This window comes from Colletotrichum acutatum (assembly GCF_030867785.1).
Source record: "Colletotrichum acutatum strain CBS 112980 chromosome Unknown BDZ83scaffold_47, whole genome shotgun sequence".
Classification (NCBI taxonomy): Eukaryota; Fungi; Ascomycota; class Sordariomycetes; order Glomerellales; family Glomerellaceae; genus Colletotrichum; species Colletotrichum acutatum.
Genome location: NW_026849041.1, coordinates 37,653 through 63,488, shown reverse-complemented (window position 1 = coordinate 63,488; position 25,836 = coordinate 37,653). Strand labels below are relative to the sequence as shown.

The window sequence follows — 25,836 nt, the reverse complement described above, 5'->3', positions numbered from 1 at the left end:
AGGTTTGTGGAAAGCAGATCGAGCCCGCCCACCTCACTGCCGTCATCGAATACTTCAAGCTTGCCAGTGCTTCGGGCACCCCAACGACCGAGAAGGCGTTCCGCGCATATTGGGACTACTTCAAGAACAGTGAGCTGATGAAAGGTCACCCGATGGCTGGAATCCCTTCGCCTTATGACCTTGAGACTGGCCATAGCCATGACCCCAATTCAGCGGGTCTTGTAACCTTGCTCCAAGGTTACAAGTCCTACGAGGACTTTGTTGAGCAGGCCCCAGTCGCCAATGAACACGTCGACGGCGGTCTCAACGCCCCGAAGGGCGAGGTCTCAGTAGCCAGTCCGGCACAAGGCATCGAGCAGGCACTTGGCTTCCCGGCCGAACGAACTTAGAACCTGGTAGATCGCACTTGCCGCTGTGAGTTTATTTACATCTTTCACCTTATTCAGAGATTGACAGTTGAGAACAGCGTGCAATTAGATTGCTTTGAGAACTTCATACACACGTGATTAGAGCGAGAGACGATTTGGAGAATCCGAATATTCTGGGGCAATTGGGTGATATCGAGAGTCGTTGGGACGACTTAGATAGACAGATACCTTCAGAGGACCGGAACTGAGTCTCTCATTATGCTGCGCACATATACACTATCCATGATTCCAAATTCCCTAAGCCTGAAAAGGACAACGTTTGGCCTCGAAGATTAGACACAGTCAAACGCCCCTAGCCTCAGTGCTAACCTCAACGGCTAGTTTCAAACGCCCTTTTCAACTTGAGAAATCGTGGGTGATCCCTCGGCCTCACCCCCGTAACCTCCCCATCCAATCCTTTCCGAAACATCTCAAGACCATCTTTCCTCGTCGTAAGCCCAGACTGTCCATCCGGCACCGGCAAAGCCATAAAACCAGCATGTCTGTCATCCTCCAGAACCCACTCAAGCCCTCTCTCCCGCAAACACCGCAACTCGTCCTCAATAATTCCACCTCGACCAATCTGAAAAGCCTCATCGCGCGTGAGGGCCTTCGCCTCACCTGCCTCAACCAATCTTATCACAGTCGTCCCGTTGTGCTATTCAGGATCAAGGATACCCGCATCGTCGAGCCAGTGGAAGAGTAAACTGCCTGAGCCGGAGTGTGCACCCCAGGGATTGATCTCAATAAGCTTCAGCTCAAACTTGGGATCGAGCATCTCGGCGTAGACGTCTAGGATGCAGCTCTTGAAGTTCAGATCCGGTGCGATGCGCGACCACAGGCGACGAGCCTGAAATGCTAGCCTACCCAGCATCTCGTCAGTCATACCAGCGTGATTTGGCTGATAGAATCTGCTCTGGCTGATTGCAACGATGTAGCCTTCCTTGACGTAGCATCGCCACTCGCTCAAGCGGTCGAGGTCATTGTAGTACGGAAAGAAGTACAGCTGGTTATCCGGAGAATCCGCGTCTTGTCTGAGTTGATAAAACAGGCTCAAAAGGGCCTGGACGGTCCGTTTCGAAGAAGCAAGCTTCACGACTGCTTCGCACATGTTGTTTACAGGTTGGAGATTTCCTCCATCAGCGTCTTTTGGGCTGCAGTGACTTGTGCGAATGAAATACCCAGCTGATGTGCCCGTCTCAAGACTCTTGGTCTTCTGTCCCATCACTGCTGCCAGCCCACTCAAAGTTTGACTCTTTTCAGCTTTCGCGATGTCGTAATTCAACTCCGCTGAAATCTCGAGAAGTTGGCGGACTTCATCTTTGGTCAAGTGGTGGATTGCTGTGGGCGGATTCAGCATGCACTCCTGAATGCGCGGCGTCATCCAGCGACCCATGTTGAACGGCGCGATTTCCTGCTCTCTTCGGTGTAGGTAGGAAGGGGTCAGATAGCCTGTCTGTTCGAGCCATGGCGCCAGAGCGTGGTGATTGTAGGAGTTTAGTCGGGCTGATGGTGATGTGTTTAGCGGACGCCGCTGGATGATCACCCGTGCTTGGTTTTCCGATGTCATTTTGAGCATCAGACTGTTGGATAACAACAAGTAGATGGAGGCAGAATGATGAGATTGTTGCTTTGTTGCTGCATCTTCTTTGTTAATTATGTCTATTGCCTGGGAGAATGGTGATGAGTCACGCCGTGTGAGGTTATTGAGGCCTGAAGGATTTGGGGATTCTGGAGCTAGCATACACGGTGATGATCTTTCCAAATTACCGAAAACTCTCACTGGAGTCAGTGCGAGAGCCACTCTCCTCCAATGGCCTCATGACACCCAGAGACACCAGCCTCAAGACGCAGGAGGTGCGGGAACCCTAAATCTCCCACTCGTCACATCTTCCTGAGCTTTCAAACTTAAGTTGACAATCTCAATAATAATATGCTGCCTCTCCGCCTCGAGATGCTCCTCCGAGATACCGCTACCATACCACACGGAGGCATAAATATCAAGATACCTCGTCCCAGCCACACTGACATCCCTCGCAGCAATATTCAACACCCCAAACCTGGTATTCTTTTCGTCTACCAGATTCTTGTCACCGCAAGCCTTGAGTCGAAACTCAGGCAGCGATCGCACCATCGGTCTCTGCGCACATTTTCGCGGGCTGTAGTTGGGAATACTAAAATTGGTCATCACCCCGCCCCAACTCTCCAGGATCCGCGATGTGCCAGTCGCTCCTCCTCCAGCGTAACTCGACTTTTTGAAGTAGTGCTCCGCATTGCCGCGGTTATTAGCAGCGTCTGCGAGAGGTGAGGCAGACCAGGTCGAAAAAGCCCACGCGTTGACGTTGGGAAGTGGTACGAGAGCACGACACTCGACTGCTTTCCATGTGGTTGGGTCATGCAGCGTGGAGTTGGAGTTGACATCATACCAGAACTGTTTCCCATCTTCAATGTCCTTGGAGAAGAGCTCGAGGAAGCCTTGGTCGCCGATGGAAGCTTTTCTTTTGGCGAGGATGTCCATGCAGAGGGAGGCTGGGGTCGGGAGTGGGATCTGGCTGTTGAGGACGCGTGTGCGCTCGTTGAGGAGTCTTTGGACATAGTGGCATCGCTCGAGTTCGAAGTCGATTTTCTTTCCTAGGGTAATTGGGCCTGAGAGGATGTATGGATGACCATTGAATTCCTCGGTCCAGTTGCCAAATTTGGGCCAGGGTGTGCTTTGCCCAGCGGCAAGAGTAGCGAGAATCGTGACGATTGTGGACAACATATTGAATTCGAAGGAACGATGTGCGAATCTGAACTCTAGTTGCTGCTACCAAAACTGGAATTTTATGACTGGAAGTAGTTGCGATTTTGAAGCAAAGTAACTGGCAGCGCTTACATGCTTGACGTCGTAAATTATCCAATCGCTCACAATGTTTGCCGCGGGCCCCACGGCTGTCCTGTATCGTCATTGCATGGAATAGAAACCAAAAACCCAGTAGCTACACGATAGAAGTTTCTATAGACATGAGCTTACCAAAGTCTCCGTTATGTTTACCGAGCCAGGCAATGGAAGAGAAAGAAGTCATGCTAGCTGGTGCCCCTTCCCCGCACCTCTCGATGAATTCTACAGAGCAAACAGGGCGCGGGGTTTTGCAGTAAAAGGGATGAGACTAGATCAAAGGAAGGTTGTGCAGAACCCCGGGCAGGGCCGACTGCCAATGGGACAATACTGCTCAAGTTTCACCGCCGATCTGGCCGGTGCTACGAGGCGTTGTTACACGAGCGAGTCTCTGCAAGCCACCGTAGACCCCGAAGCCTCGGCCGTTGGCAGAATAAAGACGTCTTGCGCGCCAAGGCGCCTATGGTCGCGACGTTGACGTGCCATTGGCATACATCAATGTGGAATGGCCCCTTGTCTATCGGCTCGAAGGAATGCACTGGAGCCTTTGATGTCCTTCCAGCTCACACGTGTCAAATAGCTGATTACATTTACAAAGATCAATAGAGGTGCAGGGCGTCTTCCATGAGAAAGAGTTTCGCTTACATGGCCATGGGAGGGCTGCGTTCATCCAAGGTATTGCCCGAAAGCCTCTTGTCTAGGGCGAACAAGACTCGGGAGTGGTGTTCATCATTCTGATCATGTATGTCCAGACATACCTTGACGTCTGCAAAGCACTACTAATGACATGGACCCGTAATGGTCAAGTGATATCGAATGATTTTGATCAGCAGCCAAAAACAAATCACATATGGCAACATGTCACGTCTTCGTTGCAGGTACATATGGAGGCAGTGCTCAAAGGCTGCAGCTTTGATGCTACGTCGAGACGCACGCAACTTCTTGGCCTCACCGACCGGTAGATTTCGGTTCTTCTCATAGATTCGTCCTCTTCTCTTGCCTCCATCCAATCTTGCAACGGGATAACTCATTGCTCACGAGTGGATTAGCGAAACTGCCAAAAGTACCTACGTTGGCGCGTCGCCCAACTTTGCCACCCCTCCCGCTGAAATGGAGCATTTTTTTCGTATCCCAATCATCACGATGTAGTTAGGGTGATTGTTATGAATTCAATTCTCACCGGCTGAGGATCTACTGAAGTCGAGACTCCCGAGCTGTGAATACTCTCGCTGTTTCACTCAGCCATTATCACTTCTCACGTCGCGCTAGTTGATGTCGCTAGTTCCCGTAAGACCTATTACCGTGGAGCATCTTTTCCAACTTGTTTCGCTCGATTGTCACCGGCATATCTCGCCATCGAAATCAGCTCATTCTAGAAGAAAGAAGGTGATTTTGATCTCATGGTCATGAATGGCCCCTGTCGTTTCATTCCAAAGATAAGTGTACCGTCTACCTGGATCCTACTTTAACCGTCTCACCGACTCCACGTCTTCGGATCCAGGTCCGGTGGCTGGCTTCGAATGGCAGCGCCCCGAAGCCACCTTATACGAGGGAAGAAAAAGCAATGTGAAGCTATGAAAGTCGTCCAATCGTCGCCGACCAGAGTGTTCTTTCGGCCCTTTCCAGCCGTGTCTCCCAAGACTTGGGTGCAGAACGTGGCAGGGTTTGGCCACGTTTTATGCCGGTCACACCAATCCTTACGTGGAGATATAGCTAAGTGCCATGCGTGATAAGGATCCTTGGGGGAGCTTCGCGTAGTTGGAGGTCTAGACCGCTCCGAGTCTCGTCACCATGATGTGACCTATCTAAGTGCACCAAGGCGGCAGATTGTTCTTGCGACATGGACAATCACGCAAGAGAAGAGGTGAGGGTACTATGGACATCACATCCCCAACTGAGCGGGGATCTCGGTCCCGGAAAATCAGTTCGCATTATATTCCATCATAGACTAGGCATTTTGGCCGGTATGAAGATATACATCACTTCTCAGCCTCTGCCGATTTCGAGAATGCGTTACCCAAACTATTATCGGGCAAAATTCAATGGTTCACCGGACACCGCTGTAGATGACGACGGATTCAAGAGAGTAATAGTTTCAAGGTGAGGTACTCAGAGGCGTTAGGTCTCCAGAATCTGTTATGTTCAGAGTACGGAGTCGAGAACTTGTGCTGTTCTTCCGCCGACTTGGTAGAGTCGATGTCTGCACGACATTGAATTGCGTGAAAACACCATCGAGACCTGGCGACTGCAGAACTCGAGTCATTGCCATCGTGGGCTTAAAATACCTGCATTGCAGGAAGCATGTGTTTTGGCGTATGCCACATTGAACTAGCGGTAAACCAGCCCCGCGAATCAACGTCCTGGGGACGGCACTAAGGCGCCGGTCGCGATCACCGTCCGGCCAGTAGGCGGGCTTACATATAAGTGGCAATCCCGCTAGACGTGATCATCGGCCTCTTTGTTCGCCAAGCGCTGATGAAACACCGTTGATCGATTCTCGTCAACTTCACACACTCATCACTCCTTGTCAACATGGCCATCACTGTTGATGTTGAAGCGACGATAGGAGCTCAGGCGTTTGGCACGGCCGTCTACTCCCTTGAGATACCAAGTATCTACTTTGGCATCACAATTGGTCTCACGATACTCATTGCAGTGAAAGCCTCACAGCAGACTGTCTCTATCTACATGAAAACGAAGTCGTTTTTCAACCTTTATGTGTGGATGTGAGTGTCAATTCGTTATTGTCAAGTCAATTCCGTTGCAGCGATCGTGAGTGATAACAGTTGAAAGGATATGGGTTCTACTTATTGCCAATTTGCTCCAAGCCATCATCAACTGGCTCTTCATTCGAGGTGATCTGTTGGGAACGTAAGACACCGACATCAATCCGCAAAGATCAGGGTAACGTAGCTAACCCTTCAATCTAGCCTCGGCTTCTTCTTTGGAAGTTGCATTTTGTGGACGTTGCAGACGCAGCTAGCCCTCCAAATCATCGCGAATCGCCTGGGCCTCGTCATAATGGACAAAAGCAGAGTAAAAATCATGAAGATCTGCTTGCTCGTCATAGTCGGCATCATCAATATCTCGGTTGCCTGCATATGGATCCCGGCGCGTTTGACACATAAGGAACCGTTTGTGCGCATCAATGAGATCTGGGATCGCATGGAAAAGATCATCTATCTAATGGTGGATCTCACTCTGAATGCAATTTTCCTCCGCAAAGTGCGACGGGAACTGATTGCCGGAGGTCTCACGAAGTATTGGTTATTGTTCAACTGCAACGTCGCTGCCGTTTCGGTCTCTTTGTCAATGGATGTGAGTTCATCTCTTCAATGTTTGATTACTATGTAGCCATGCTGATAGCTGCGTCAGATTCTCATCATTGTTATGATGTCGCTTCCCAACCCTTTTCTTTACGCCATTACTCATCCGGTTGCTTACAGTGTCAAACTTGTGATTGAGATGTTGATGGCAGATCTGATATCAACCATCGCCCGGCAACCACACCAGCTTCTTAGCCGCTCAAATGTTTAACAGACAGATTGCAACGAGGAGAGTTCGAGGAACATTACGACGGGAATCAGGACCGTGATGGTTCAAATGTTGGAGATCTTACGTACAAAGCGAAACAGATTATGAAAAGCTTCACTATGAAAAAATATCGTGCAACGGCTTCACATGACGAGTTTGATGCATGAATGCCGTAATTGCTATATTGTTCGGCGCTCAATATCAATTGCTTCCGTATCACACTTTACAGGAAATAAGCCGTTGCTTTACAGGCTCACGGGCGACGGCGACCACAACAAAGAAAACAAGGACGACGACATAGATGACCACCGGTTTTTTGCCTCTAGTGCTGAGCTCTCAGCCATCCCATGGACGCGTTTTTGGGTACCGGACAGAGCGAGACTGCCGTTCCCACTCAAATACAGAGTCTAGCATGTCGTAGAGAGAACAAACAAAATTACAGCTTACAAGTATCCAGCTCGAGTCTTCATCCTCCTGGTCATGTGAACCGTTGCCCGTGTCATCGCTTTCTTCACCTGAAGAGCGAGCAAATGGTCGGCAGTCAACGGCCTTGATGTAGACGCTGTTAATGACGGGCTTCCCAGTTTATGCTTCGAGAGATCTCAAACAGTCATCGTCGACTATAATGCAATAGCCGAAACGACGGTGGTCGCGCTTTTCGAGAATCGGGATTTCTTGCTCCAGGTCGGCACTATGGGATAGTCCTCCAAGCCAAGATTGAAACCTTAGCATGACGTTCCAGGTTGTCATGCCGTCGAGTTCAGCGTCTTCTATTATTGACAGGCGATGATAGGGCCGAATGTAGGTAGCGTTTGCATCGTATCGTATGAGATGTCTCCTAGTATGCATTCGCGCAAGTATGTGACGTAGCGCTCCCATAACGCCTGATCGCGGTAAGTTATCCGGTAAAGATAGAACCCAGGACCTACGGGCCGAAGATAGAGCGACGGTGTTGAGGAAGAGTTGAGAAATGGTAGGTGGCTGCGAAAGATCCAATGCCAAGTAGAAATGCAACATTCGACGACGGTATATAGTCATCAGGACTTTTTTCGAAAATCTCGGCACTGACCTCGGTGAAACTCGCAGCATGTCTACCTCACAGCGTACCTCTTTGATCGAAGAAATAAGCTTGCCGAGCAGATACTCGGCAAGCTTTCATGGCATGTTTCAATTTGAGTTACAACGTACTGGCGGGGTATGGAAACCAAGGTGCGGCTTTGGCTTGTCTACCTTGAGAGAGCCCGATGACACTTCTTCGACAGAAGCGTTTCTATGTAAGAAGAGCTATGCGGCAATGTGAGAAATTCCTCCGCTTAAAAATGTCAATTGAAGATGTCATGACTCAGCGGTACGTGTAAAAAGAAGGGAAAACAAAAAATCATTCGCTAACATAAAGATCATTCGCAAGGGAGTGAAGTCTCCCACCTCCAGTGGCGTAGCCAGTATTACACTTTCCTAGTGTTATCATCCTTCACATCGAGGTTCGTCACCAACCTTTCACAGGGCGCGCATCGACCTCATGGTGGCGGCATTCAAGCGGAAAAGGAAGAGCTATGCGCCTTTGGCATGGTAAATGCAAGCGTACTACGAGGTGTCATTGGGGCCTTGTGAGAGGTAGTGCAGTATATCCTACACTGCTAGCAATATGCCAGTTTACAGTACGGAGATTTGCGGTGTTTGGAGCACTTCCCAATTATCCGCGTGCGATGGGTCGCCAAACGGCTTTAACAGCGCAAATCGAAGCCTGAACAATTGAAATCAGCTTTGTGACGGAGATGTTATGAAATTGGAGCATTACGTACGTGTAGTTGCCAGCAGCGATTTGGCTTCCGTTGCTGAGTTTCCCGAACCACCAGTGCTCATCCTGTTCGTAAGCACCGTTGCGGTTGCGATCCATGATTGGATACGTAAATGTCTCGTTCGGGTCGTAGATGCTGGTGTCAATGGCCTCTACCCTGCCGGACCCGACCCAGGAGGCGATAGTACCGATGTGGCCATTCTCTCCGGGTACTGGGGGATACTTCCACTGTCGCTCCGTCCATCCCGCCTCGAAGACCTAGTATACTCATTAGCATGAACTCAATATCTTCTGGCACCTTGGTTGGCCATGACGTACATCCCAGCGAGTCTCCTTGATGCCATAAATCGGTTTGCTGATGACTCTTGGGAAATCTTGAGCAGCCAGGCTAAGGTTGAAAGTGAAGCTAGACGGTGTTAGCATCACTCTTCATTCATTCGCGAATAATAGACTCACTATGGCTTGCTAGCGACTGGGGTGTTCGAAGTCGTTGATATCATGAAAGCGTAGTTGGTTTCCTCCAATGGCGTCACCTCCTTGCGAAGGTCACCACCAAGACCTAATCAAATTACCAGTCAGCAGAGTGAACAACCGAAAGTCCTCAAGAATACGAACCAAGATATGGAACAGAGAGGAATTCTCCATTGCTGCCAGAGATAAGGACACGACCGCTGTACAGGGGCAGTCCAGACGCATTCCAGCCAAGGGTGTCTGGGTTCTTGAAGTTCACTCTGGATGAGGTGTCAGCGCAAGCCGGTATGAAGGGGTTCCAGCACTTACGAAACTGTCTTGCTTTCTCCAGATTGCAAAGTAAAATCTGCAGGAAAGCTGATCTCTGGCGCGCGCGTCTCGGGGATCATGTCAAAGAACTCCTTGACCCTCTTGGTTCCAGGGGCAGGGTTAGCAATAACCTGGTCAGCTGCGTACCAGCCAAGGATGTCAGCCGAGACGATGCTCTCTGCGGAAAACTTGTAGGTCACGGCCTCTTCGTCGTTATTGGTGACGGAAATCTCGTGGTAACGATTGAAATAGCGCGTGTCGTTCAGGGCGATCTTCTCGTAATCGATCACGGTCTTATACTGGAGCACTTTGTAAGCATCGACCAAGCCATTTCCGACTTGAGCTACACTAGCAGAGTGACCGTAGTCGGTCTCCGTCAAACCGTCAGCCCAAGGAACACTGATACCGCTGGAAATAATACGCTTGCCGAGGTCTTTTGCCCAGGCACTTCCGCTCGGGTGCGTGTTGCGCCCGCCGTAGACGGAGACGTACAACGCAGCAACACCGGCGATGTACGGTGCAGCCATAGAAGTGCCGCTCTGAATAGTGTAGGAGTCGTCGATCCATGTACTGTAGATCTTGCCTCCCGGTGCAGCGATGTCGGGCTTGATCTGAAGATCGTACACCGGTCCGATGTTGGTGAAATAATTCGGATCACCGCCGAGGGAGTACGTCAGCGCTACCGGAAGTCCGTGGTTGACAGAGAAGTCTGCGGTGACGTTGCGACCAGCCTTGATTGCGTCGACGATCTGCTTTCCTGCAAAACTGGTTATGAACCCAACGGTGCTGTTTGTGTTCCCGATAACGGGGTAGCTGAGCGGGCGGTCGTCGTTGTAAACTAGAACAAGTGTGCCACCGACAAGAGCTAGATTCTCTTGCTGCGTGTGGATGTCGCAGGACACGGCGGTACCACGTCTGACAAGCACAATTTTGCCAGTAAAGTCCAGAGATCCAGGTTCAAGCGGTTCGCACGCGTCAGTTGTGGCGTTGGCGTCTAGAGAGAATGGGACAATGGGCACGTCCACGACTGTCGCTGGGAAAGGGTCGTAGCTAATGGGAGGGATGAATCCGAATCTGAACGTCTCTTCGCTACCGCCATCGACTCCGGAGAATGTGGCGTCGAATGGGAAGGCAGGGAAAGTTTGGGAATCAACTGAAGCTACGGCAAGCACATTCTTGCCAGTGGCACCTGTGCTGCTCAGGAACGGTCCGACTGTGCCCACGTTGCCGGACGCAACGACGGTGACAATGCCTTCGTCGACGAATCGAGATGCAATGACCGACCAGGCCTCTGTAGCCCAGCCAATGTTCGAGCCGACGCTAGCTGTGATAATATCCACCTAAACCAAAAGTCAGCGGCACTGAAATTCAAGTAGCTCTGAAAGGTCAGTGCTTACTCCGTCATCATAGGCGCGGAAGAATGCTTCAAGAATTGTTGCGGTGTCTGTGAAGCCCTGGAAGTGATGTTCAAGCATTAGTCTTATCGGCTGTATCTTTCTAAGTCGCAATAGAGCTGTTGCGACTCACGTATTGCGAAAAGATTTTATAGGCGTAAAGCGTTGCCTCGGGTGCAACTCCGGACCATCTATCGACAATCAGGTCAGATAATAACAACAATCGGGATGCTTTTCTAACCTACCCAACACCTTTGGCTGCAACTATTCCTGCAACATGAGACCCGTGGCCCTGTTGATCGAGGGGGTCCTCATCAGGTTGCTTCTCGCCCTCATAGGGCCATACTAGACAGCCCCACGATCAGCGACCCGATAATAATCGGAGATCCCCATGCAACTTACATCCGTCACCAGCGAAATCGTAGCCTCTCTCAACTTTGGACCCTGGTCCGAACCCATTGCCAAGCTATGGAGGTACGGAGTCGTAAGCAGGAGTCGTAAGCGGTGGGTGTGACTGAGATGCTCTCATTCGACACGACTCACGTCAGGGTGTTTGTACCAAATACCAGTATCGACAACGCCAACCTTGGCTCCCTTTCCAAAGATACCTTGTGCGTGTAATTTGGAGACACCGGTAGCATTGTGCGTCGTGTATGCTACATCCTCGCCCTGAACCAAACGTTTGCTTTCCACAGGGTCGAGCTTGACTGCCACGTTTGGCCAAACGTTCACGACATCAGGAAGACTCAACAAAGAGTCGAGAGTGTGACTCTCCGTCTCGACACTTGCGCCGTTAAACACCTTGTTGTCGAAGGTCTTTACCACTTTGACACCCTCAGTCGATGCGAGCCCGTCTCGGCGTTGAGTTGAGCCCTGTTATCGCTGGTCAATGGCGGACTCATTCGAGAGGCACAGCATGCATGCTCACCGGTGCGAACTCTACAATAAAGCTCTTTGAGATAGGCCGATTGTTGCCTCTGAAGTCGACATTCTCGCGACTCTTCAACGCGGAATCACTCCCTGCTTTGACAAGCGGGAGTGCAAGGGCGAAAGCGAACAGCCGCATTGTGGTCTAGACGCTGCGCGAACAGGCGTTCAGGAAAGGACAAAAGCTCGGTGCTCTCATTTGTGTCGCGCCCTTCTAGCTCGTGCTCTCCTTGCCTTGATATAAGGGCAGACTGCTCTTTATCTCTACGAATACATCTCATACCTTTAGATACGCGGGGCGGTGGTCATTCCAGCCCGGTGTTGATCTCAAGATCCGAGGAAGATAACGCTCGTTTTCGGACTCAGTCTGCGCGAAAATCACGAAAAGCCCCTGGTCAGACTACATTTACGAGGTTACAGTGCATCACAAGGCACTGCGTGCCTGGATCGAGGTCGCAACGCCGTTGCCAAGATGTGATAATGAACGGCCAAAGACTTCATCACGCGAGATGAGATGAACCACCCCTAGGTATTTATCATAATCCATGCCGACGCGACTCGGTCACGTGCTTGATAGATCACGGGACGGCCTATGGTAAGAGAGCTTGACATTTAATGTTAATTGATCGCGTGCTGCACCCCAGTTCAGTGCTAATCCACCTTCCTCGTTCAGCTTCTTGGCACCTGCGGTATCGGATAAGTCTGGCCTTATCACCGAGGGTTCGTTGCCTCTGAAGAACCTTATTTGAATTAGACTGTGTGTGCGAAACCTAAGCATTGCCATGTTATGGTGACTGTTCGTAAGATGGTTTTGGGCAATGGCTCTTACAACGATGGCCGAGCTTAGGTAGATAAGGTACTCCGTCAATTGATCTAGAAGAGGTTTTATTCTGGCGAATGTTGTTCGAGGAGAGCGAGTGTGTTCTATCTTTCCCGGTGGGATGGGCGATAGCGCCTACTGTGCGAGTATCCCTATTCTCATATCTTCCTATGCTCTCAGATGGATTCATGTCGCTACGTTAAGGTTTTCCCTGCGAATGTGAGGGCCAATTGAGCCGTCGTCGGGCACTTTATCTCGTACCATGTCTCGGCCCTGCATCGATTTTCTGGCTGGAGAGCTCAAGCCGCAACGCTTGAGGATACCGCTGCCGTTGACGGTTCCGAAGCCCGGGGGCGCAGCTCAATCGGGGCGTCGGGGTTTGTCTGCGGACCCGGGTTTGGGTGCCGAGCCGGCGGAGCGCAAAGCGACCCCATCAAGCTGGTAAATACCGGGCGTCTAAACTCACTTTGTATACTTTCCAGTGATCTCCCGCGCGTTTCGGGCATGAAAACAGTTAAAACAATCGCCGTGATGACAGTCAGACCCCCGAAGAGAAAGTATGCGCCATACGCTGAAGCAGATAGCAGGATCGGAGTGATGAGTGCCACCAGCCAATTGGTGAACTTTGCCATGTTAGCGATGTCGAAATCGAAGAAGGAGAACATCACTCACGAATGAAGACGCCATGCCAATTGAGTTTCCCGCCGCTCTGGTGTTGCCAGGCAGAATTTCGCTGGCGTAGATCTTTCCGACAACATTCCAGGTAGCGCAGTAGGCCATGCCGAATGCGAAGACTGAGATTACGACAACCCAACGAGCAGCTCCTGTAGGGCCCACTGCACCAGCTGCATAGAGGCTTCCCATGAGCATCATAAGCCCAGAAAGGATGATGCCACCGCTTATTGCCGATGTTCGTCTTCCCCATTTATCGGCTAGGATAGAAGCCGGGATAGACACGACCAGCATCGTGATGGAAGAAACTCCGGATGCGATGAGCGAGGAGTTGGACTGTGAGATGCCAGCCTGGTCGAACAATGCGGGCGCGTACTATCTTGGTCAGTCTATGTGTCAAATAGATAGAACGATCAGGGTATCTTACGTAGGTGATTGCATCGATCCCTGATAATTGAATCATTGACAGAATAAAGAGCGCCAACAAAGTCCTCGACCTGTACGGCCCCCGGAAAGGCAAAAGGAAGTTTTGCCTCGCGGAAAGACTAGGCTGCTCTTGAGGCGTGTTGAGAAAGTCTCGCCGAGCCTCGTCCATGTCGAAGTCAAGCAACTCAAGAGCTGTCACAGCCTCTTGCGTCGTGCCCCAAAGCAGAAGCCACCGTGGTGACTCGGGTAGAACTCGGCAGACGAGGGCCAGCATGATAGAGACCGCGATCTGGACCACGTAAGGGAGACGCCACGCTGTGCTGTCTTCAATCGAGCTCGTCGTGTAGCAGGAGAAGTACCCGATGCAAATGCCGAGAGTTGACATGAATTGTGGCAAAGCGGCAAGTCGACCCCTCCGGCGGGAGGGAGCTATCTCTGCGAGATAGACGGCGATGTTGCCCAGGAAGACTCCCTGGCCAACGCCGCTGACTGCACGACCGAGAATGAACTGGCCCAAACTGAAAGATGTCGTTTGTAGGAGTCCGCCAAGGGCGAAGAGCGCGGCGCCGGGTGATATGATACGCAGTCGTCCGTGCTTGTCTGCCAGCTGACCGGCGAGCAGTGAGGGGATGATGCCCGTCAACAAAATCATTGAAACTGTGATACCTCGAACGGTCGCGGAAAGATCTCCGAATGTTGTCGTAAACTGCTTCATATGCACTACCGAGCCAATGGTGCCTGTATCATAGCCGTTGAGGAAGCCTCCAAACGATAGGGCGATGGTCGCCGTCACATAATTCGGCATCAATTTGGCGAAATGCGGCATGTTCGGCATGTTGAGGCGTCAGAAATGATCACTGTCTCACAATTCAAGCTGATTATGATGAAGTAGCAATACAGCACACTGATGCAGTGTGTAGTTGGCAAGTCGAATCCGGTGGTAGTTACAACCCCGCAGTAGTTACGCGCATGTCATCTCACTCGTCGATCACTTCTTTGCCCGTCGGGGTACTTCATCACGTGCGTGAGATCACAACAGCCACGCTCATAGATACTAAGGGCTACAAAGACTTTATTTCGTTTCTGCATGTGTGGTTCTATCGAATTTGAGGTATTTGCGCTTTAGAAACGTCAGTTGAAAAGCATTGACTATTTTACTGCATTTTAACTATTCATTCAATTTGGGATGATTGTTGCAATTGAAGTCAGAAATCGGACGAGCATATCGACTTTTGCTCAAAAGCCAAGCTGAGTACAAATAATTCATGTTTATGATTCACTAAACTTCCAGTTAGATCAAGACTACCTTCGCTGCTAAGCCCACACAGCATTATTGAGCTCATTGGCGTGCAAGCAGGACGCTGTTGAGATAGTTCAAGAGCCTACCAGTTCTAGTCAGGTACTATCACGTGCTTCATCACGTGAGACATCCTCCCAGCGCTGAGATGAACATGTATCACTCGCTTAGTATTGCAATTGTATACGTAGTGCGCACGATGTTGAACTCAAAAGCCTCTATCATCAATATATCTAGTCCTGCATAGTCTCAATTGTGATGGACACCCGATTTTTCGTGCTCATTGCAACTGCTTATCTGTCCCCATGTGATTCGGCGCGCATGGTTCACTTTTCTGTATCTAAAACTTCCCCAAGAACAGCATTTATTCTAAGACTACGACAATATTCGCTTTTTATCCTGTCACTGTTACCACGAAGCCCTCTTCACATTCGAAATTTGAGAAGCGGAGGAGGGCGTTCCGTATTTTTCGGTCGGGATTGCCTCGAAATTGAAAAGTGGGGACCCAGAACTGAGAGAAACCGGCAGAAAGGCGATCAAGTAACCGGCAGCTTGGTCCGGGCTTCAAAAGTCCGGCCGAGATGGTTTCACAAGTTCGGGCCCGGCAGCGGGCCGGACCAAGGGCAGAAAAAAGGTCCCTTATGAAGTTCCTTGAGTCGTGGCAGTTCCTCCTCCGCCGATCACTTGCATCCGGCGGGCGCCGTACACGTGTGAAGAGAACAATGTTTTGACTTTTGACAGCGCGTGCGACATCTCCCGCGGTAAGACGTTCTTCATTAAACTGTATTATTTTCCGTGAGCTTATTCAGCGCTTGCATTGGACTCTCGGTGGCCAATGCTACCCCCGTCGGTGCCGTCGGGCGGGGAATAACTGACTCAGCTTCACAAAAGATCAGCGCTGTGTGGTCAGCTTGACTAAATCAACTTCATTGAATAGAGAGAATGTTGCTGAAAAGTTGGATACCAGTCGAGTATGCTCTGCCGAAAAGTGTAAGGCTGTCGTGGTATATATGATTTTCAGTGAACAACGTGAGGTTGCAGCGACTATCTTGCATCGAGACATTTCCATCGGAGACGCGTCCCAGTTGGTGTCGGATGTGGTGCTTGAAAGGGGAAGGTTGATGACACCAACCCCAGTAGATCCACCAGACGCAGGACCCTTGACTCTGGAGGCATCCCATCCCCCTTTTGGCTGCCCTGGATGGAAGTGTGCCCAATGGAACCAGACCAACATCGAGGGACAGAAGTTGGCACGTACCTTGCATGTGCCGCGCATGCCAGCCTTCCCACAGGCGCGAGAATAATTCCGGCCAACACCACTCGCAAGGGAAAGTCTAGTCACTGGACCACCTCATCTTGACCCGAACGTGGGGTTCTCCAGTTTCCTATACGAATACCGAGTGCTTGTCGTGACAAACAGGAACTTCTGCCCAAATCTAGTGGAGATGACTTCACTTTTAGCGACCCAAACTTCTGGACATTTACCCCAGCGTTGTCAGCTTTCATTCACCGCTTGGGAACAGTCAAGCGACCTGCCAAAGTTTCAGGGCTCGTACGCAAGGAACATTAGTCGTCGGAGTCCGGAACACGGTCAGAAGATGCCACATCGTCTTCATGTGATTATCTGTCATGATTCAGTGATGCTGCTCGGGACAGCCCCAAATGCAGAGATGAAGTCCAAGTCCCGACCCCTTGAGGCTTCATCTGAGAACCCACGACGATGGGTACCTACCCGTACGGATACCCCTTAGCGTTTAAAATGCGGTTACAGCCTCAGCCTTGGTAAGTAAGGGGAATGAATTCCACTATAGACCCGCAAGCAATGTCACATAATCGACGAGTAAGTTGTCAAGGAGTACTCTGTAATACAACCAACGTTATTCACGAGTCTCACTTGCAATGGTATTCAATGATGCTTAAGTAACTTTAACGCTTGAATATGAGATCTATCCATAATTCTATTCCCAGTTCTATACACAAAAACAAGACAAAGAACAAGTATAACTCGCAAAGAAGATGTGCGGGATGTGGTATCAAGGACAAGGGTGTATTGGCATTATATCGTGCGTATCCTCGGTGGTTCTAAGAGAAGACCTCCAAAACTCCTATCCGTTCCAGACGTCCCTGAGATTTGATGGGCTCTCTCGCAAAGTTGGCAGATGGTTTCTCGGCAGGTCCTAGGGGTATCGATGGCCGCACGAGCGTTGGTGGCAGCGGGCTGAGCCGTGGCAATGTTACGAGCCACTTATTTGTGCTCACCCTGGCCGATGCAGTAGGGGACGGGGTAGCTGGTGCTGTTGCAAAGACGGATGACACCCTTGACCCAGGCAAGGTTGCCGTAGGACTGGTCAGAGTAGGTGTCGGAGGTGAAGGCATCGACGGAGGGGCTGTCGGTGCATCCAGAGAAGATGTTGCCAGTGACGCGGCGGACATTGGGCTGGGAGACGACAAGGCCGTACTGGCCGTCGGGGACGGTGAAACGGAGGTTCTGGGACTGGGTGGTGGTCCAGGTCTTTGCGTAGCTGACGGACAGAGAGACACCGAGGGCGATCTTGGCAATGGTGGTGGACAGACCGGCGGTGACGGTGACGGAGTTAGCCAGGGAGTAGCCGCTGTCGACAGAGACGGCGACGTCGTTGCCAGCAGCAGTGACGACGGGGGAGACAGCAATGTCCCAGTTGAGGAACTCCTCGTCGGTAAGGACCTGGACCTCGGTGGACTCGTCGCAGCCGCGGCGGGAGAGAACGTCGCCGAGGGCGGGAGCGGGAGCGACGGGAAGGGCGGCGCGGCGCTCAAGAGCGTCGTACTCGGAAGCCTTCATGACAGTGTGGGAGCCATCCTCGCCAACAACGATGACATCGTCGAAGTTGAGAGGAGCGGGGCCAGGAGCCGGGGCGGCGACAGCAGCGCCAATGAGGCCGGCAGCGGTAAGAACGGAGAAACGCATCTTGATGGTTGATGGTAGTTGGTTGAAAAGAGTGGAAAGTGGGTGGTTGTTCTTTGCAAAAGAGCGACTTTGGAAAGTAAAGACTGAAGAGTTGCTGAGTGACTCGTTGAGAAAAGAATGTGGGGAAGGAAGTGTATTGGAGAATAGACTGATGATGCAAGTAGAAGATATTCCGAATCTCTGGGTGGGAAGAAGGTGTTCTTATACAATGTTGGTGTCAAGATGTTTAAGCTTGTGGATGATACAATGTTCCCCAGTTACAAACTTAGACTTTGGACTTTCGCTCTCGGATGTTCGCAAGACGGCTTCTGCGTCTGTCAAGCCGCCCGCCCATGTCCATGACTCTCCATGGCATCCACGGGGAAGCGCACATACGCGCGCTCGCCGGGCCGAAGGGGTTGGAATGGATATCGTTGCCAAGATTCCCTACGGGGCTGCCGGCATGACCACCATGACACCAGAACGTGGTGATCGGGCCAGCCGGTCAGGGTTCGATAGGTTCGACATAATCAAAATCCCATTTGGGAGGACTTGTTATCAGCAACCTGAACAATATGACTGAAGCAGGTCCAGCGGCAGTACGACCATGCACTGACTCGGATCGTGGCAGGGCGGCGATCGGTGAGGTCCCGTTGTGGGGGAGAGCGCGCGGATGGGATGCTGGGCCAAGAGGCTAAGAAGTTGGATATCAGATGGGCTGGGCTAATGTTGGAAAATGGGACGAACACCAACAAGGCAAAGGTAGGGCGTAGCAGTTTCACATTGAGATGGTAGACGCCGAATCCGGGTAGCGGATGATGTTGTGCGCGTGGAGCAATGTGCGGCTCTGGGGTTGTATCGTGTAGTCATCTGATCCAATGGACTCGCGGGAGCGGCTACGAGTCAGTCAACAACCGCAAGTGGTCCCGACTCACCGTTTCATGCAACGCCATCCATCACCCCCTACATAGCCTAATGCAGAAGGCGGCTGGAGATTATTTGCTCATGCGCGTCTTCTCCCCTGTAGAAACCCCGTAAAGTCCCCCCCAATGCCAAGATGCCCGTGTTAGACGCAGATGGGCACACTTGAACTCAATCAGCCCAGCTAGCAAGGACTCAAAGACGTTCAAGCTCCAAAGGGCTGAGGTTAACCCTGGGAGTTTCCTCTTTAGAACACACATTAAGTTTGATGACGGATGGTCTACAGAAAGAGCCCTGTTGAATAGCTGCACCGCCTTGAGGGGCGCCCAGAGGTCACATCCATCCACACGGTGAGTCCGCTCCTCAATGATGATCAAACTCCTATTGCGGGCCACGGGTCCTACGGAGCTTGGAGACGAGCGTGCGCCGACAAAGGCGCGCGGAAGTGGGACTTTGGCCTGCCTGACAGTGGGATCATGGATGATGGTCCTTGTCTCGTTGCCGAACATGTTGGTCAGAGCATGACCTTGGTTATCCGAATGCGATAGATTGTCTATTGGGAAACATGGCAAGGCCGTGACTCGTTGTAAGTTGCCTTTGATGTTGTGACCGTGGATATAAACCTCCATAGGTTCCTCCCCGATATCATGAAGTTTATCTCCATCCTCATCAAACTCCACACATTCTTTTCTTCGGTCCAGATCCAGTAATCTACCAACTCCGTTCATTCTTTTCACAAACACCTCCGTTACAGTCACTACCTTACCAACTACCCAACAAACAACCCACCCAAACCGCCAAAATGCAGTTCTCCATCGCCAAGGTTGCCTCTCTCTTCGTCCTCCTCTCGGTTGCGTAAGTGTCAATCCAGCTACCTTCAATACTTTGGAGCTTTCTACTAACCGAACTAGTTCTGCCGATCTTCACGACAACTGCGCCTGTGACAACGGTGACAGCTACAACTGGCGCATCACCACCAAGGCTTGCGAGCTTTACGCCTCCAAGAACTACCAGTGGGGCAAGGGCACCTACAACACCGAGACTGGACGTGTAAGTTCACCCCATTGAGCACATTGAAAAATCAACACTGACATCAAACAAACAGTGCGTCCAGAACTCCGCCAGCGACCAGCTCGCCGGCAAGGAGTGGGAGGCTGCTTGCCGCGAGATCGCCACCACCGGCTTCGACTGCGCCGACGGCAAGGGCCTGTACTGCAAGGCCAACCCCGACGACGTCCGCGGCCGCTGCTAAGCGTCTCTCGCTTAGAGATATCCTGGGGGGCCCAAAGATTCGGGAAAGCCATCCTCTCCTACTTCACACTAGCAAGGCCAGCCTGTCCATAAGGCTGGATGAAAACAGCCCAGTCATCATGCACTCCACACCCACCATCCTTAGCCGGCTCTCTGGATCGTGGTGCCTTCGAGGAGAATGAAACACAAGAGGCTGCCTTGATCTGGGGAGGTGGCTTTACAACATCGGTAGTGGGAATTTTGGTCCGTTTAGTTTTTCACGAAATTCGAGGCGTTGCTGGTGTTTCGTATCAATACCTATAGATGTGTGGCATTGCGAGTCCTAAATATGATGGTCGCTCTCTGAGCATCTTTCATAAATCAAACAAATAGATCTGCTATGTTTTGCAATTACCTGAAATTTTATCTTCCACATGCTTCTCTTGCACGATACACCTAGCTCTTCGACGTTTAGTGAGAGTGCAAATTAATCGCAATACTCGGAGTCTTGAGCAACATACTACTGACGAATACTACGATCTGGCTTACGAGCATACATCAACACTATGTCGCATAGCTGCCATAATACTTCACATATTTGGTTGTTTTGTGTGATTCAAAGCCAAGAGAGACGCCGAAAGGCTGCAGCCCGCTTCATGCAGAGCCCAAGGCTCTCCCAGCTGGTTGGACACAGCTCTGCTCAAGACTGGCTCGCCTTGTTGGTCTCGCTCATCTGAACTGATACCGTGACATCCCGCTCGCGGGGCCGCCGATGAGCTGCGCCTCTATTTTCGACATACCGCTTGCAACCATCCATACTAGCAGCTCGCTTCACACCATACTATCGTCAAGCGACAGGACGACCCGCACCAACAGCCTCGTACCTAGGCAAGGATTACTTGCTTGCTTCTTCAGTTGCGATTAGATAACAGACTCCAACTCGTACTCGGTCAATGTCGGGTTACAGTGCAAGTGTTTTTAAATTTGATATGGGGATAATCGATTCCTTCGTTGCCTATTCGTGAGAAAATGGGAAGGTTGACACGCCAAAACCAATACGATTCTAGAATAAATGTCGTGATGAGCAGCACGTCAACTGGCGTGGAAGTCCTAGCATGCTTTTGGCGAAACTCTAATTAAGGGGACACATTCGGTAGCATCCGCGCCCGATTTGGGATGGGGGATGATGGAGACGACATGGGCCTTCGTGGGACTCTTCGTGGGACTGCGTGGCCGCGACTGGGGTCTACCTTGACATGACTCTCCAGCAACCAGAAAACCTGCAAGACTCCTGGTTCTCTCCTGCACAGTCAACAAGTCTAACGTTCCAGATTTATTTCTGGCCTGCAACGTCATGCCCCTGAACTTCCTCAGTGAAGAATCCCCTTTCTTGGCATCCCAACACGTGCCCGCTCTTATTCGATCATATTTATCATATCATTAATTGCCATTTGTTTATCCTCTTTGTGCTCGGATACCGCGGAATGATGTTTGTCAGAGGATCGTTGTCTTTCGACTCTCAAGGTGGAAGATCTGCTATTTTTGACCATCAGGGTGGTGATGTCGATATGAGTACGAAGTTATGTGTCATGCTATAGCCATTGATATGTTTGTTCGCATTGCACGATGCCTAAGCAAGCATTGGCCTATGCATTTTCTCCCTTTCCCCATCCCTTCATCCCTATCTTTTTCTGCTAGGCACAAGTCAATGCCCCCTTCACATTTCCGTCTTGGCCAAGGATAGACGTAGTTGCTGCTGGACGCAAGGAACGGGTGGTGGACAATGCGCCGAAAACGTGAAAACGTGTTGACATTACTCGTAATGCGGAAATGTCGTCCACATCGAGGATTTCCTTCTTTTTTACTTTCGGGCGGAGTCACGCGTCCGCAACTCAGAAATTCTGGGGCCGCGCACGTGTATATTCGGCCGATCGGTCCTTGTCTGGACCCGAACATACTGACCCGCCGTGGGCAGACAAACTGACTCGGTGAGCCCGACCATTTGGCCGGTGCTGACGCGGAGGAGGACTCAGAGGCAGAAGTTCACTATCCATGTTTATGGGGGGCAGAATTGAAGGAGAGAACTTTTGCGGACTGATATGTTCTTACCACTGGGACTATTCGACGTACATGAGATACAGCGGAATCATAGGTGTTAGTTTCCAAAGTTGAGATTACCTCTTTGCTACATCAGACCAGGTTTTGGCCCTTGTAATTGTGGAACTGATCGGCTCTAGGCTCCAGTAGAACCATCACATCGCCATCTAACCAGCGTCATGGAGGGTAGACAATCGCCGATCAACTCACCGAAGCTCTCCGCTATGCGATCATTCGCCGTCACCAGACTCCAAATCCGAAATCCTATTGAAGTGCGAAACTCTCGGTCTCAACTCGTTTATCGAGTAATTCGAGTCAGTCTCAACGTAGCTCCGTCTAATGAGACATTTACCAATATTTCTGCCCCGAGTTCATCAATCCTAAAATGTTCGAAAGACTTCACGCAGGTCACGCTAGTACATTGATGGCTTACGTTTATGACTCAAGCCGCAGCAAGCGCGCGCTGTGCGGGATAATATCAAGACTCCCACAATTCGGCTTGGTTGCCTCTTTGAACACGTTGACAATGACATGAGCACTCTACATTGACTTGCGGACTTCACTTTACCTTCTTAAGACCGAAGAATCTAGGCATGCGTATATAATCACACTTCTCACTCAATGATGCATTTGTAGTTGTCAACAATGCTCCCCCAAGGTTTACACAGAGTCACCAATACCTCACAGCGATTGTCAAAATCAGGAGCGAAAATCTTTCCAAAGATCATAAGGGTGTTCCCGTAAGGTTGAAAGGGTATCACGTCTTATTTCACGTAACACGCATATCATTGAGCTGTTTTAGTAGGATCTTGACACACGGATATGATTTCATGGGTCCCCATGGCCCTTTACTCGAGGAGTCTAGACCTCTGAACCGTCTTGTGGCAAAACGATTGGCAAATGCAATGAAGAGTCATGTCCTTCGGGCGATGGCAGAATGGAGATGAAGATGGGGGGAAAAGAACCAACAGCGATAGAGGAGTTCCGCGATGCAAGTTCCCAAGCGCCGTGGTATGACGAAGGTAAGGTGAGACTGGGACGACAAATTCGTGTTCCTGATATTCTGATCTGTGTGGTCTGACTCAGTAGATCGAAGAGCCCTTGAACTGTTTATTGATGAGAGTTGGCCGCAGCTTCCTAACTGTTCCAGTCCCCGTGGCATCTCAGACGCTTTTGGCCCACGGTGATCTGTTCTTTGCTTGCCACAGGCTGTCGCAAATCAAAAGGAATCTAGTGCGACGTCATTCTGACTCCTATGTCAGACGACTGGATGCGATACAACTATTTGATCTCGCAATGGCATTGTCTCATCAGAACTCGTCCCGGGGCTTGTGGGCAGTGGTTCGCTGAACTTGAACTGACCGGAAAGGAGGGGCCAACGAAGCTGGGAGCACCAATGAGAACATAGCCGTGATTGACATCGCTCCTGGCATCTTGACTATGTTATATGCTTAGGCAATTCACCAATGTTGATTATGTGAGCAACAACACTAGCTCATTGGTCCCAATCACATTAGCACGCATCATACCTGATTACCCGTTGCTTCAGCCAGTTTCACATTTGCATTTTCATGTCACGGTTTTACAAGTTGGAGATAACATGTCATTTCTCAATTTGTAATCCGAAGGCTACTTCTAAGACCACTCTTGCTCATTCTGAAGCTGTGTCTTTGTATTCGATTTGGGCGTTTGTTGCTATTGTTGGTGTATTGTGGTTTGGTGCAGGGGGCCAGCCTTGTTGTTATGAACAGACTTGTGACTGCGCATCGTAGATAAGCCCGATTGACGAAGATTCTGAGTCTCAGTTGACATGAAGCAAGTCAGTAGTAGCTTTTAGTTGGTGACTTGCAACATGTTGGCGCATCTGCCGCGCTTCTGCCGCGCTTCTACAAATGCAGCTTGACTTGGTCCGAGAGTCCGTGCGATGGATCCTGGTACGCTGCGACAACCATGGCTGAGAGTGCGCGTACTGATAGCCATATACTCCTGGCTACAGAGACACCGGTCTCCTGATGATCCCAAATCGTGAGGAGTCTACTTGCGGCATCTCATGCGTTTCGTGTCCGGGCCCCAGGGAAATGTCTTATCTATCTCCAGAAGTGATGCCTCAGCCGGACATCCCCTTGGCCGATTTCCAATAACGAGCGTTCCATAATGTCCCATACCCACCACAATCCCAAGGAAATTTCAAGGGCAAAGAAGGCTTCGCAGATGGTGACGCGGGATTCCTTTATGCATGTGGATATTGCCAACAGCATGAAGAAGATAAAGCTGATGATGAATAGACCCGCGATACCCCCCATGCAGAAGCTATCAGTCATACCATCTCCAACGTCGCTTGTGATTCGTATGCTGTCCGGTAACCACAGCGCGTTTTGGATTTGTTGAATGCATCGTACAAAGCCTGTCTTGTAAGGCAGGAACAAGTACCTGAGTAGTTGACGGAGGGCGACGTCGAAGATATAGTGGAAGCCTCCATCGACCCATGAGTCGGACATGACGCTTAAGCTGATGTAATCGTCCAATTCAGTCATCCAAGAATCGTCGGCCATCTTGAAGGACTTCTGAATCGATCAGGAAAGATCTGTCTAGAGTTCGACGAATCCAGAAGTATGACGTGTGTTTTTGGTTTAGGATCAAAGGCCGAGAGAAGGTTCAGAAGAATAGTAGTGATGATGTGAGTGACTGAAGGGTCTGGTGAATAGCGATCAAGAGGACGGAGAGTCCAACATATCTTCCAGGCGTATCTCTTATATAATGCTTCAGGTGCATCGGAGATAAGAAAGGTTAATTCCAAAGTTTACTCAAAGCACTCCGGAAAGCGAACTTAGGTAGTCCACAGAATCCCTTACCTTTGCGGACACCTCTGTGGTATGCTCGGAAAAACGGCCATCCGACTGTAGATGGGTGCATACCTGCTGTCGAGTGAATACTGAAATTGGACTTGCCGGCTGCGGAAGGACCTTAGCCGTGAACAGGCCGCAGAAACAAGGCCGACGGGGTTGGTCCTGCCAGGATTGTTCTCATCACAGCAAGACACGGAGCGAGACTCACCATTACACTCCTCGTAGGCATCTATGGCACTCACAGCTTCTGAACGCGGACTTCCGTTGTGACTGAGGTAGTAAGAACTTCCGGTGACAAGCAGACATCTGATGGCAAGAGAGATAAGAGCGTGTGGCTGTGTGGGATCGCCTGCCCCAGCAAGCGTCAATGTGGCCAGGTTATGGAATGCCGTGACAGGATTATAGTGACAATCGACAAAGCCGCCGCGCCCTCGGCATCGAGGTCAAGAAGCGGCAGGGTAATTAAAAACCACCATGAACGCATCAAGATAGTAGCAAAGGACAGACAGAGAATTACTCTGACAGGAAATGTCAAGAGATGCCTCGATTCTACAACTAGCATAACCACGAAATTATTCACACTATCTACCGCAATCCCAAGCTGTGTGACAGGGGGCCCCTTCACCAGTGTCATAGTACGTTGGTGCGGAAGGGACCCTCGAGAAAATTTGACCAAATGTATTGGTCGACACAGGAGACACGGGGGATCGGGCGGATACATAGGCGTGAAGGAAACTCATCGTCGTTGTCAGTCCATCTCCGGAATGCAAACCATAATCCTGGCATGCCCTGTGAGTGAATATGGAAGCCATGATGCTCACGAGCAAGAAGTTAGTCAAAGCCACTATGGAGAGATACGACGGGGTAGATACTCACAAGAGTT

The 25,836-nt window shown here is 50.6% G+C and overlaps 8 protein-coding genes across 8 annotated transcripts; 2 read left to right on the top strand and 6 right to left on the bottom strand.

Moving 5' to 3' along the window:
• Positions 1-1,065: 1,065 nt before the first annotated feature.
• BDZ83DRAFT_752215 (uncharacterized protein) lies at positions 1,066-1,803 on the bottom strand (the record flags this gene model as incomplete). The annotated part of the gene is made up of 1 exon (XM_060514165.1): positions 1,066-1,803. One exon carries the CDS (start codon positions 1,801-1,803, stop codon positions 1,066-1,068), a length of 738 nt encoding a protein of 245 aa, XP_060364883.1.
• Positions 1,804-2,250: 447 nt separating this feature from the next.
• BDZ83DRAFT_752214 (uncharacterized protein) lies at positions 2,251-3,168 on the bottom strand (the record flags this gene model as incomplete). The annotated part of the gene is made up of 1 exon (XM_060514164.1): positions 2,251-3,168. The coding sequence occupies one exon, from the start codon at positions 3,166-3,168 to the stop codon at positions 2,251-2,253; it is 918 nt and encodes a 305-aa protein (XP_060364882.1).
• Positions 3,169-5,755: 2,587 nt separating this feature from the next.
• BDZ83DRAFT_792462 (uncharacterized protein) lies at positions 5,756-7,316 on the top strand. The gene is made up of 4 exons (XM_060515761.1): positions 5,756-6,011; positions 6,079-6,156; positions 6,216-6,603; positions 6,661-7,316. The coding sequence occupies exons 1-4, from the start codon at positions 5,818-5,820 to the stop codon at positions 6,820-6,822; spliced, it is 822 nt and encodes a 273-aa protein (XP_060364881.1). The 5' UTR covers positions 5,756-5,817; the 3' UTR covers positions 6,823-7,316.
• A 787-nt stretch (positions 7,317-8,103) lies between these two features.
• Positions 8,104-12,204, bottom strand: BDZ83DRAFT_792461 (subtilase). The gene is made up of 12 exons (XM_060515760.1): positions 11,720-12,204; positions 11,335-11,664; positions 11,194-11,257; positions 11,037-11,136; positions 10,925-10,982; positions 10,795-10,851; positions 9,398-10,737; positions 9,233-9,348; positions 9,074-9,176; positions 8,936-9,023; positions 8,622-8,875; positions 8,104-8,563 (listed from the first exon to the last, which is right to left on the bottom strand). Exons 1-12 carry the CDS (start codon positions 11,855-11,857, stop codon positions 8,473-8,475), a joined length of 2,739 nt encoding a protein of 912 aa, XP_060364880.1. The 5' UTR covers positions 11,858-12,204; the 3' UTR covers positions 8,104-8,472.
• Positions 12,205-12,837: 633 nt separating this feature from the next.
• On the bottom strand, positions 12,838-14,462 carry BDZ83DRAFT_577805 (general substrate transporter; the record flags this gene model as incomplete). The annotated part of the gene is made up of 3 exons (XM_060505054.1): positions 12,838-13,161; positions 13,211-13,585; positions 13,638-14,462. The coding sequence occupies 3 exons, from the start codon at positions 14,460-14,462 to the stop codon at positions 12,838-12,840; spliced, it is 1,524 nt and encodes a 507-aa protein (XP_060364879.1).
• Positions 14,463-17,178: 2,716 nt separating this feature from the next.
• BDZ83DRAFT_577620 (uncharacterized protein) lies at positions 17,179-17,880 on the bottom strand (the record flags this gene model as incomplete). The annotated part of the gene is made up of 1 exon (XM_060505037.1): positions 17,179-17,880. The coding sequence occupies one exon, from the start codon at positions 17,878-17,880 to the stop codon at positions 17,179-17,181; it is 702 nt and encodes a 233-aa protein (XP_060364878.1).
• Positions 17,881-19,330: 1,450 nt separating this feature from the next.
• On the top strand, positions 19,331-20,443 carry BDZ83DRAFT_621443 (uncharacterized protein). The gene is made up of 3 exons (XM_060508265.1): positions 19,331-19,635; positions 19,692-19,830; positions 19,886-20,443. Exons 1-3 carry the CDS (start codon positions 19,583-19,585, stop codon positions 20,030-20,032), a joined length of 339 nt encoding a protein of 112 aa, XP_060364877.1. The 5' UTR covers positions 19,331-19,582; the 3' UTR covers positions 20,033-20,443.
• A 3,751-nt stretch (positions 20,444-24,194) lies between these two features.
• Positions 24,195-24,659, bottom strand: BDZ83DRAFT_651798 (uncharacterized protein; the record flags this gene model as incomplete). Its single annotated transcript, XM_060510479.1, has 1 exon — positions 24,195-24,659. One exon carries the CDS (start codon positions 24,657-24,659, stop codon positions 24,195-24,197), a length of 465 nt encoding a protein of 154 aa, XP_060364876.1.
• Positions 24,660-25,836: the final 1,177 nt, after the last annotated feature.